Raw genomic sequence first — 12,861 nt, forward strand, 5'->3', positions numbered from 1 at the left:
TCCTCAGGTTCCCACCTCCACCTCAGATGGGGAAGAGATGCTTATTTGGGACAGCTGACCCCATCACCCACATATTCAGGTGCCTTGGAGAGGGATTTTAGGGCAGTGTAGCCCTTTATGGGTAGGCAAGTGCTTGAAAAATAGTCTTGCCTTTGCAACATCATAAATCCAGTTTCTAATAAAATTAGATGATACTGTAGTGACTGAACCATAATTCGTAAGAAAATTAAAAGAAGGCAGGGGAAAAAAAGGTGTATTGTGTAGTCATATCCCTGAAAATTCCCACAGGATAATCCTACAGATCTGGTCTAGTGGAAGGTGCCTTTGCCCATGGCAGGGGGGTTGGGTTAGCTGGTTTTTCATGTGCTAACCCAAACCATTCTGAGAGTCTGATTTGGCAGGGTAAAAGTGGTCTGAAATAACCACTTTCATTTTATGCTTCAGGCTGCTGTCACTCCCTGAGTTATGAACTTGTCCCAGGGTACTTAGTGATCATTAATGGTGTCAGTGGGGTGAGTTTGGTGACGAACAGACAGAGCAAGTGCCTGTGAGATCAGGGCAAGGTGCAGGGGTAAGCCCTGAAGGTGTGGCAGGTACCAGGACTGGGTGTAAAGAGGAAGGACCAACCCCTCTCCCTCAGTCAAAGACCCCCATAAAGCTACTGCTGGCTCCCTACATCCCCTTGTTTTAGAGTCCAGGGCTCTGGATAGAAAAATCTAAATCCTCCTGCAGGGGGAAGGCCCTCACAATCTTACTTTTCATCTGACATCAAAATATTGTAAAAGAACTTATAATTTGGTACTTAGTCCATGTTTTGTTTAGAAGTAACATCCATTCTACCAGAACAGTATTCTAAGATGCATCTAATGATTTATCTATTCATTTCTGCTCTTCCAGCCGAGTAGCCCTTTTCCACCCAATGCCACCCCACCCTGCAGTCAGAATTGTCATGGCTTTTAGATAACAAACCTTGGAAAAAAAACTGTACATGATAACAGCTATTTGCTGACTTGGCAATTAGCAACTCAAACACAGGTAGCCACTTTATAAACAGAAATGCAGTGGTAGGTTGGGCAAACAGCAGAGCCTTGGGCAAACACTGGAGGATCTACCCAACAACCTCATGTTACGTTCCGCACCTCTCTGGGAAGTCTCTTTATTTTTGCAGGCCTGTGACAGAAATATTTATCTCTGTCAATGCAATGTAAAAAATAGGCTTTTTGGTCAGTTCTGATTTCTGCAGGGACTTTTCAAATTAGAGTTTTATGAAGGAACGGAAGCCCTGCCCCCATGCAGTTCCTCTGCTGTGGATGTACCAAGAGATGACCCACCAAAAGAACAGCTCTTTTTTATCCCAGAGTAATTAGCCTCATGTTAGAGCATCTTAAATACATCTCTGACCCTGCTAGGAAGGACTGAATCACAGTAATGAAGTACAGCATTGCTGAAGAGTGATTTTACCTCCACCATCCTACCATGACTTTCTTTTCAATTACATCCAAAGCACTCAGCTTTTCCCTTTTAAAAGAGGCTGAATTACACTGTCAGTTGATTAGGAAATAACTGAAGTTTCCAGACTTTAAATCGTGTTCAAGGCACTTGACAGGCAGCAAGTTTAAGTTATTAAGTGCCCTGAGGGCAGGGCACAAGGAACAGCATTTCCACTGGTGTTCAAAATCCAAATCACCAACCTTCATCACTTGTTCTTCACAAACCCGGTATGTGGCTCCACATAATCTGTTCTTTCCCAGCCAATTAGTGATTAAAATGTAACACTGAGTTAGATAAGAAATGAGTTACTACTATCAATAACCAGCTCTGCCACAAGAGGCAAATATTTCATGTAACACTGACTGACCCCAGGCAGAGTATGGGCACAGAACAGCCAAACAAGCAGGGAAGAACTCATAGCTACAGAACAACCCTCATTTTAACAACCTGACCATTCCCAGACTCAGGCAGAGCAGCTGCTAATCTAAACCAGGAGCTAGCAAAAACCTCCCTGGGACTGATCCAGTCATATTTAGGAACACTAGTGGATATAGAGAAGTTTGTTCTGTGTAACTTGTATAGAAAGCTGAAAAATAGCACAGGGTCTTCTGTCAGGCACAATAGGATGCGTTTCACCTGTTTCCAAGTCCTGCATCTTTGCTGTGCAAAGGAGAGGATGCTTCCCAGTCTTGGGACACAGGTGATCTTACCTCTTGTACTTAACTCAGCATGACTTTAGGGCTGCTGGAGTCATTACTTGGTCTTTGCTAGGCAGTAACTGTGAACCTCACAGACACTGCTTAACCCCGTGTTTATTTTTATTATGATTTAAACAACAGAAATTGAACTTACTTTGCTCTGGGTTGATGTACTAATCCTGGGATCTCTTTATTAGATTTAAGTCTTGCATTTGAACTGGCACTTTTTTCCTGAAACACACAAAAAGCACACAACAGAATATTTATCAGAGTATTTAATCAGTAGTTATTAAGCACACAAAGGGTGACAGGCATTTGTCATCAGGGTGTCACACTCGGCTGGGTCCAAGCTCTTCTACCTGCACAACCGAATGAGAGAAGCTCAGCAAAAATGAAATTAAAGGTAACACAAGAGATGAAATGACCCCAGGTGGGCAATTTTTAAATGCCCTGGGCTCACTGGCATGCGGAATTGCCTCTGAGTCACTGGGTGAAATCCAGGGATCAAACTCTGTGCTGGCCTGTAACTCTCCAGAGGTCCATGGGAAATGCGGGGTGCTCATATAACAACACCAGCCTCCACCTTCACCAGAGCAAGGCAAAGCACTGGGAAGGCAGTCCCAGTGTCACCCAGCACCCACAGGCTGGCTCAGAACAGAGGGGGAAACATCAGCATTGAGGATCTGTCTGCAGGAGGAAGCATATGTCAAACGTGCTGGTGAAGAGCAGCAACGGCAGATGTGACCTGCTCAGCGACAAAATTGGGCACAAGAGACCCAAGGAAGCAAATCATCTCTGGAGATCCCAAAAAGAAGGATGTGGGGCTGCTGGAGAGAGTCCAGAGAAGACCACAGAGATGCTCCACAGGCTCCCTGCTCTGGAGCCAGGCTGGGAGAGCTGGGAGTGTTCACCTGGAGAAGAGAGGGCTCCAGAGAGACCTCAGAGCCCCTTCCAGGGCCTAAAGGGGCTCCAGGAGAGCTGGAGAGGGATTTGGGACAAGGGATGGAGGGACAGGACACATGGAATGGCTTCCCACTGCCAGAGGGCAGGGATAGATGGGATATTGGGAAGGAACTCTTCCCTGTGAGGGTGGTGAGGCCCTGGCACAGGTTGCCCAGAGAAGCTGTGGCTGCCCCTGGATCCCTGGAAGCGTCCAAGGCCAGGCTGGATGTGGCTTGGAGCAGCCTGGGATAGTGGAAGGTGTCCCTGCCCATGGCAGGGGGTGGGACTGGATGGGCTTTAAGGTTCATTCCAAGACAAACCAGTCAGTGTTTATAGACAAGAATACAACCCTGTCCTTTGCAGAGGACCAGAACCATTAAAAACACCTTTAGAAAGGCCTGGGAGGGGAAAGAGAGAGTTGAGAGCCACTGAGAGCCAGCACTGCTTGGTTAACACCTCGTCATCACGTCACAAGCTTCTGTAACCCAAAACTTGGTGCACACACATATCTATTATTTCCAAAATCCTTCAGACAGATATGGCCCCTTCCAGATCTTCCCAGTGCCATGTGTTAGGGAAAGCTGCTGGTGCAGATGGGAGAGGTCTGAGTCAAATCTTAGAGCTCACCCGCTCCACAAATCCCTCTGTATTTCTTAGGCATGTCACATCCATGGCAATTTAAGAAACATAAACCCAAGAATCAGTGTTTTAGTGGGTAATTTTGGTGGTTTTATTTAGCCTTATTTAGTCTTTGAATGTCTGAATCACACAAGATTTTGGAGAGGGCTACTAAATCACTGAATAAAAAAAAAAGGAGGCTGTCTAGCAGTTAATATTTTAATGAATAATTCTACAAGGGCTGTAAACATCAACTGCCTCAGCATATTTAACACTGTTTAATGCATATCTTTTAATCCTCCTAACCAGGGAACAGTGCCTTGCATGAAAATAGCAGTGAGAGAGAAACAAACCCTTCTTCCAAGCCTTACCAAGGATGTCTGTGTTTGCTACATCCCACCAGCCACTGCCTGCCTGCCCAGGATCCCGTGATATCAAGCCAGAGCAGCAGAACAAAAGGCAAAATCACTTTTTTCAAAGCATGCTCTAATTTTAACAGTGCTAGGAGGGTGTGACATGTACATGTTGCGTGTGATGAACACGTGTGTACACAGACACACAACCAATGAGCTCATGTCTGACTCACATGGCTGTCAAAGCAAAACAAAAAGAGAGGGATGGGTCTCATGGAGAAGATATTCATGGAGAAGACACCGAAGCCATAAATCAGCTAAACCCTAGCCTCCTGCACCATGTGAGCCTTTACCCTCAGATCTACTCCATGGGATGGGAAGGGAAGACTGATCTACAGCTCCTGTGTCAGAAGCTGTGATAAATCAAGGCAGTATAAACTCAGCTTTCCACACCTCTGCTCGTGGTTTGGTGTCAGTGCAGCTCTATCAGGAGCTGGAATTAGCCCAAATCCCAGCCTAAAGAATTTCTGGCACTTAGGAACAAATAGACACAAGAAAAGTGTATGTTGCCTTCTCACTGTGGGTCCCAGAGCAATATTCAGAATATTAACTGACACGCATGGGAAAGAAAATGTGAAAAGAGAAATAAAATTCCTGTTTAGTTGACTTCAAGATTCCAGAGTTTACTCTTTCTCTCCTATTGCTCCTGATAATTACCACACCTCAATTATCTATTACAGCTCTCCTATTTAAGCAAAGAGTATGTTACCTTTTCCATCTGTTGCTCAGCAGGAACAGACAGAAAAGGAAGAGTTAAGAGAAAAATAAAACCCAACCAGGTCTCAAATTGGCTCATTGCTTTGTTTATAACTCTTACTTATGGCAGCGATATTTCATTGCACTGATCGAAATATTGGCTTGGATAAAAATAGGTATTCAAAAATAATTCTTCCAAATGCAAACAAATAGAATATTTTTTCCTCATCACTTCGAAGACAAACTGACTCATCAGAAATTAATGGTTTGTCTTCTAATACTAAGCTAAAAAAACCACCTTGAAATGCTTTAATGCAGTCAGATTGTTCTTCCAGACTGACTTGACTTTGGCTTAAGGGTCACTTCTTGCAGTCCAACCTCATTTTCTCCCTTATTTAACATTAAATAAGTTACCACGCACCAACAGAACCACAACTGATTTTAGAGACCTAATCTGTTGCAAATCAAAATGAATATGCAGAAGTTTGGTTTTAATTTAGCTCTGCTTATAAGGATTATTTAAAATAAATGCAGTAAATGCTGCCTCACACCACAGGCTTGAAAGGAAATCCCCCAGGATGCTGCATTTGTAGAGCAGCAGTAGCAAAAAAGGAGAATAGTGGACATTTTACTCCACATTATTTTGCAATTAATCATTATCAATGTAAGGCTGTCATCCAATCAAGGTGATTTCATGTGATAAATTTGTTAATTATTGTTAATTCCTCCATAAAGGATGCACTATCTCCAGGATTTCAGGGCACTAACAGATGGCAGTGACTCTGCTGCCAGATGCTATTAACACAGCAACAGCCACTACTGCCATTATAATTAAATATCTGTCAACATTTCCCTTGATGCCTCCCCTCTGACGAACCTATTTCTAGAGACATGTGAACTTCATTTGAAGTATGTTGCTTTTCTTCATAAGGCTGCCACAGATGGACTCAGGTAAGCTGCTAACAGTCCCTTATAAAATAATATTCCTGATTTATATCAAGATGACACTTTTCTTCAAAGGAGCCAATAGCACCTTTAAACTGTTTTCCAGACCCATGCAATTCATCATTAAAAGCACTTAGGGGAAAAATGAAGTATTTGTTTTCTTTTTATACCATAAACTGTTCTTAAAAATAACTGTATTTGAAAAGGAGGAACCAAATACATGAGTTAGAAATGGACTGAACGATGAGATGTAAAATTTCAATATGCCAGCCCAGCGCTTTTTAACCTCGCTCAGTCATGAGCACCAGCCTCAGGTAATAATATCTCACATGGGCTGTCTGGATCCATCAGGATGAACAAGGGAGAAGCACTGACCTATGAGATTCTACTTGAGTTTCCTTGCTTTATGTGTACATAAGGGCTCATTTTTTTGTGCTATCTTTTGGCAGGAAGAGAACCTCTCTTTTTTTCCTCTATCTACCTGGAAGCAAAATCACCTGAACATGTTATTTAGGGTAACTTTATAACAAAGGGGCAAATCAAGCATGGAAAGATCTCAGATACTAGTCAAAGGAGATTATTCTTGGATGTAATTTCATCAGAGGAATCACATTACCCCTGCCAGAATGTGTACAGGCATCCAGTCCAGAAGGGTGTCCTGGGCACAGCATGGATCGTGTACGTTGGGTGGTTCTCCTCCTCTCAGTATCCACACAGGGAATGAGGGATGATGAAAACCATGGATCCATCTGACCATGGGCTTTGGAAGCCAGGCTGGGGAGGAACTCAATGTGCACACACCAAGCACCAGGCAGTGCCTCACAGGATCACAGAATATCCCGACTTGGAATGGACCCACAAGGACCAACTCCTAGTCCTGCACACGACACCCCCAGAACCATGTAACGAGCCTGAGCGCTCCAGATGCGCATCACCCCCACAGTACACAGCGGACAGGTGAGCCAGGGCCCAGCAGTGAATTGAACCTTCACACACACAGGCAGGAATGGATTCCTGTGGTGAGAAGACACCTAAGAAAGACACTGTCACCACAGTCCTTTGGCTGTCCTGCTGCCCGGAGCACCTTGGTCCTCACTTGGGAGGACTTGAAAACATGGCTGTTGTTTGTGCATTTGGGTGAAGCTTGAGGTCACACTTCGTAACAAAAACCTTGTCTTAAACGGAATGTTTTAATAAATCCTCTTGCTGTCTCAGGTCTGTATCTCCTCAGCCCAGCATGAAGGAGTTGCCCATGATGCCCCACGCCTGTCACTATCTCCATCCTTGGAGATGTCTAAAAGGTGTCTGGACTTGATCCTGGGCAGGAGGTTCTAGACAGCCCTGCTTGATCAGGGGCTGGACCAGATGACATCCAGAGGTCTCTTCCAACCTCATCCAGCCTTTAGTTCTGTGATAAAGTATAATCAGACCCTGGAAAAAAAACACTTTTGAGTAGGTTTGTTGAGTTTTATCCCCAAGCAGCAGTGGGAGAGACTGAAGCCATTCAGGCATGCAAAGGGGAGGCAGCAGCAGACACAGTGCCTGGCATTTATTTTGGAAAAAAACCTGATTCTGCAAACCCAGCCAGCATCATGCAGTGAAGTCTGCACTGATGCAGGGAGTGTAACCCAGGCTTGGCAGGGAAAAATCCTGTGCTTTCATCAGGGATCCAAAATGTGTTCCAGAGGGCAGACCTCATCCTGAAACCAGCCACATAATGGAGCTCCTCCTTCCCAGGGAAATTACTGGGAAATTCAGCTGTAGCAACTCCAGCTCCTGGAATGCAATATGGAAGAGCAGGATTCATAGAGTGCACACACACACACACAAAATTTACTCACAATGGGATAAAAATAGGTTAAGAAAAAGAGAAATGTGTAACTCCTGAGCAGCTTTCTGCAGCCCACCAAAAAACCTCCATTGCTATAACCTGAGAAATTAGGGAATGCTGCTTTCAGTGTTCATTTACCAGTCACGCATAGGGGCACACACAGTGGTGCAGTAACACATTTGTAGTTCTTTTTAAATGCTTTTGAGATGCTAAAAACTATGAAGGGATTATTTTCAGAAGAACATCTAACATGCCCTTTACACTCAACTCAAGCTGCAGGAGCTCAAAAATCAGAAAAATCCAGCTGAAAGTATAGAGCCAGTGAAAAAAAAAAAGAAGAAAAAATAAAGGAAGAGGAAGAAAAAAGCTCCCTCTGGAGTGAGTTGCAGGATTTCTCCTGCAGTACCTAAATATAGCTCACCCTCAGCCCACGTCAGTGGCCTTTGAGCTTTGATGGAGGACATCATTGAAGAGCAGGGGAAAAAAAAAAAAAGAGGGCAATTCCCACCACTGAAGGGTTTTCACAGAGCATGTATTTACTAAGTCTAATGGCCACAACTTCCTAAACGTCCTCATCATCCTTTCTCCCAGTCAATTTTAGAAAGCCTGGACTAATTATTTACAGTAATTCCAATTAATTTTGTTGAGTAGCCAAACACCAGGGTTTTGTGTGAAAAGCAGACATAGGAGCAGCTGGCCTGACGACAGGAAATTAAGGCAAGCAAACAGATGAAATTACAAATAAGGCATATAAATGATAAGTAAGTACTACCAATAAATCCTGCAGGGAAACTCTTCCCTGCACCTTGCCATCCTGCTTCCTTTCAGAGCTCTGAGCTTTTATCACCCCACATGTGTGAATCCTTGTGCTTCTTTATAGCTTGGGACCCTTTTCCTTGAATTTCTATCTCAAAGTTCCTTTCTGCAGACAGACTGATAAACCTCAAGGTTTTTCAAGGTGTCCCCTACAGATAACAAGAGGTGTGATCACTGGTGAAATGCCTCTGTTGTGAAATATGAGGATTACGCTGCCCTGACAATCAGGGTTTTCTTGTTCCTTCAGCCTCCATGGCACTCCAAAAGGTCAGCCAGGATAAGAAAATGAGCACAGCAGAGATAAATAAAGCCAGAACACCTGTCTCCAAAGGTGCATGAAGTTTCAGGTCAAATGGGAAATTACCTTGCTCCTGCAGCAGGAGTCCTGCCCATCCGTGTAATAAACCCAGAGAACAAGGGCAGGGAGCAGAGGAAGGGACATGTCTGCAGGAGGGCCAGCAGGAAGGGAGTTGCAAAATGAAGATGAGGAACATCCCCTCTATAAACAACTTGGCAGGAGGCTGAAAACTGTCCCTCACAGCTGTATGCCCCAGAAATCCAGGTGGCAAGGTGCCTTAGAGCATGAAGAACAGTTGCTTACATCAAAAGATATCCAAAATACTGCAAATAAAATGCTATGGGCAGAAAGGCGACCTGCTCTCCAGCTCTCATTAATACGGCCAATCTTCAGTGGGCTTTGGTACATCAAAGTGGTTGAAACTTTTATCTAGCAAATAAAAAATAGATGGAAAAAAGTTAAAAACTCCATTACTGATGACTTGGAAGACTAGGCTGACTCTTGAGGAAACTTCAGAGGGCACTTGGCAACAAAAAACACAACTAACCTTACACTTTTGCAGAGCCACCCTAGATAACAAAACCTGTCTCAAAAAATAATTTTCTGCTTATTAAGCCTGTGTCATCAACTATTCTGTCTCTCTCACTCATCCAGCTTTTACAAAAGTAGTTATTTATAGTAAATATAGATACTACTCACACTCCCAATTCTTCATGCGTGTCTCCTGAAGGCAGTTTTCCACCAAGTGCAGTAACACAGAAAGAGCTGGCATTAAGCATGAAAAAACAGGACTGGGTGAAGTCTGTGAAACATTTACAGCCAGGGACAAACGGTGTGAGAGGGAGTCGGGGTGTTATGGTGTTCCTGCTCCACAAAGCCACCTTGCTGGAATGGTAGGAGGGTTATAGCCACCACAGTTTTGCAGAGCTTTTTACTGGGATGGTTTTGAAGAGTTTTACGCCCTTCAAACATATATGAGAGAACATAGAGAAGGAGGTATGCCCTGTTTAAATAGTTGGGCCTACATCTTCAACATTTTCATTTTCATCAGCTGTAGTGATTCCTTAAACTGCTTTTCTAGTCCCAAAATTGGCCTTTTCCAGCCTATTTTTGGAACATGCTCTACTTTAACTCTTTGTAAAATCAGTTCACTGAGAACTGCCCTCACATGCAAGCAAAGCCTCCTGAGATTTTCCTGTGCTGTCAAAACCAACCAAGACTGATGCTCCCCATGTGCACAGATCCTCCTTTGCTGCCTTAATACAACATCTAGGGTTACATTCTAGGACGGGCTCATGGAAATGATGGGAACCACCAAACAGGCACTTTGAGGAGGTGCTAAAAATAGCAGTTGGTTCCCCCCACCTGCAAACAACACCACAGTGATGGTGCTTCCTCTTGCAGAGTCTGGAGTTAAGCTGATCACTGGCTTTGATCTGTCAACTGCAACTTTGGGCAGACCATGCTTGTTACATTTTTCTTATTACGTCCAAGCAGTTCCATAAAGTGCACCAACATCCTCCTAGATGTCAGGATAATGACAGTGTCCCATTATCCAGGTCTTAACAGGGAATTTAGCAGGATACATGTAAGATGGAGCAGCTCTGTTGTGAGGAAAGGCTGAGAGAATTGGGATTGTTCCTGGAGAAGAGAAGCTTCAGGGTGACCTAATTGTGGCCTTCCAGTGCCTGAAGGGAACCTACAGGAAACAGACTTTTTACAAGGGATGGAGCAACAGGACTGAGGGGGAATGGCTTCCCACTGCCAGAGGGCAGGGATAGATGGGATATTGGGAAGGAATTGTTCCCTGGGAGGGTGGGGAGGCCCTGGCACAGGTTGCCCAGAGAAGCTGTGGCTGCCCCTGGATCCCTGGAAGCATCCAAGGCCAGGTTGGATGGGGCTTGGAGCAAGCTGGGCTAGTGGAAGGTGTCCCTGCCCACTGCAGGGGGTGGGAGCTTTAAGGTTCCTTCAACCCAAACCACTCTATGATTCTATGAAAATAATTTTTCCCCTCTTGTTCCAGCCTGGGATTTACAAAGGATGGAACAAGGAAGAACAGTGAAAGACAAAGTCCTCCTCAGTTTGCTGCTTCCAGTCAAGAGGAAAGCCCGAACTAATTAGAAGTTGAGGTGCAAATGAAAAGATACAGTTAAGCCATATGTAAGCAGAGTGAAAAGGTAGCAAGAAATTATGAATGAGGTAACCCTGAGAAGTGGGATAACAGAAAACCAAGAGTATTGTTCAGCAATACAAACACATTCGCTTCAGGAACGATGGATGTGTGTGTTCCAAACCAGCAAGAGTTCCCTATAATAAGCTCACATTCTCCCAGCACTGTCCAAGGCTCTAATTTTGAGATTTTCAGTAATTGCAATTATGTAAATGCCACTGATGGAACGTATTTTCAATGTCTGTATTTTGCTCCTCTCAACGTCTGTTTTATTTGCATTAATTCTCAAATCTGCACCAGGCATAAGATTTAAGATCCAAGAGAAAGAAGTAACAGCTCTTGCTACATGGCAAATTTCAGCACACGTGGGTAAAATGTGCATTTTAAAGGACATAATAGTTGGAATATTATATAAGTATCACATATGTACTATGACACACACAAGAAGCATTTGGGCTGCAGGAGAAGCCTTGTATCTGATCTGTGTATTTTGTACCATCTTCTCCTTGTTTTGGTTAGCAGTTACTTTTGAATAGCAAAAAGAATGATTATTGTTTCACACAGACTATAGTGGCCTGCTTGCTTACTGAGTTTCCAATCCTCAGCTGTATAAGCATGGATTTTGTCTGGATTCTCCCAACACATTTATCTGAGAGTAATACTGAGAAGAGAAACCATACACATAAGAATGAAAAACAATCATAAACAGTTTAAAAATTTTATAAGCCATTTAAATCAGTAATGGAGGCTGGGTTTTAAGTGTTTATCTCCCCTAAGTTTCCTTGGAAGAAGAGCAGATAAATAAATTTAACTCCTAAGTGCTGGCAAAATGAGGCACCAATATATTCCAATGAGGAGGTACAAATACAGCTCTGATGCTCAGGGTACTGCAGATTAGAAGATATCCAAACCAATACTGGGAGAAGAACTAGCCTAAAATTCAATTACAGGCCTGGAAATACTCAAGTCCAGCATTTAGGACATTAACGGTTGGATTCAATGATCTTAGAGGTCTTTTCCAACCTTAATAATTCTACGATTCTATCAACCTAAGATGACCAATATTTCAGAGTCCCAAAATGACTGTATGCCTGTTATGGCCTTTCATATCCACTCTGATTTTCCATCCTCTCATCTTCTGAATCTCCTCTTCCCAAAAAAACACTTCTAGTAGGTGGGAGAGGACATGGAAAAGACTCAAAATGAGGTCTGCCCTCCTTTTCCAGAAGGCAGCAAATCTTTCCTCCAGGAAAGGGTTGAACCAGGCTGGGATGGCTGTGTGCATCAGTCCCAGCAGTGCACGGCCATGAGCCCAGCCAGGGTGGGGATACGGTATCAGCTCCCTTGGGAGCGACCGACCACGGAAAAGGAGATACCACGCTGTGCAAGATCAGGCAAGCAGGGATGGATCCGTCATTCACCCACAAAATTTCAATGTCTCCTTCATCAGAACATGAAATAGTGTTGTGAATCCCTACAAGATCAGTCTCTTGAGATCTACACCTGGTATCAACCATCATAAAAGGAAGATATTTCAAAATACCACCCAATTGCACCACCCCAGGGCATGTACCCAAACCACTTTGACAGATTTCCATCTAACCTGTTCTCCAAACTCCTACCCCGCAGTTTTTCCCAAAAGCCTTTCATTTTGCCACTTCCCTGAAAGTTCAAACATTTATCCGACTACCCAGCTTTAATCCTTGCCTGATGCCCTCCTGCCTCTCTCAGGAGTCATGGAGAAAAAAATGATTGCTGTGCCTTTTAAAGCAACCATTTCTATATTGGGTGACTCATTTCCTTCTGTATTTTTAGGCTAAACAAATCAATTCCTTCCATCTTCCATTACAGCTTACGTTTGCTAAGCGTCCTATTCTTGTCACTCCCCTCTGGCTCTTCCCCATCTGCCCACATCTTTCCTACCGAGCACATTTCCAATTATG

At 43.8% G+C, this 12,861-nt stretch overlaps 1 protein-coding gene across 2 annotated transcripts in view; it reads right to left on the reverse strand.

Annotated features, from left to right (window-relative positions):
- The window catches only part of LOC309575953 (uncharacterized protein C1orf21), a 108,980-nt gene that overhangs the window by 12,039 nt on the left and 84,080 nt on the right, over positions 1 to 12,861 (reverse strand). For both annotated transcript variants that reach the window (XM_082286847.1, XM_082286848.1), the window contains exon 4: positions 2,344 to 2,420. In XM_082286847.1, coding sequence (XP_082142973.1) covers positions 2,344 to 2,420 — 77 coding nt within the window. The remainder of the gene's footprint in view (positions 1 to 2,343; positions 2,421 to 12,861) is intronic.

Source organism: Coloeus monedula (genome assembly GCF_965178545.1).
Source record: "Coloeus monedula genome assembly, chromosome: 9".
Classification (NCBI taxonomy): Eukaryota; Metazoa; Chordata; class Aves; order Passeriformes; family Corvidae; genus Coloeus; species Coloeus monedula.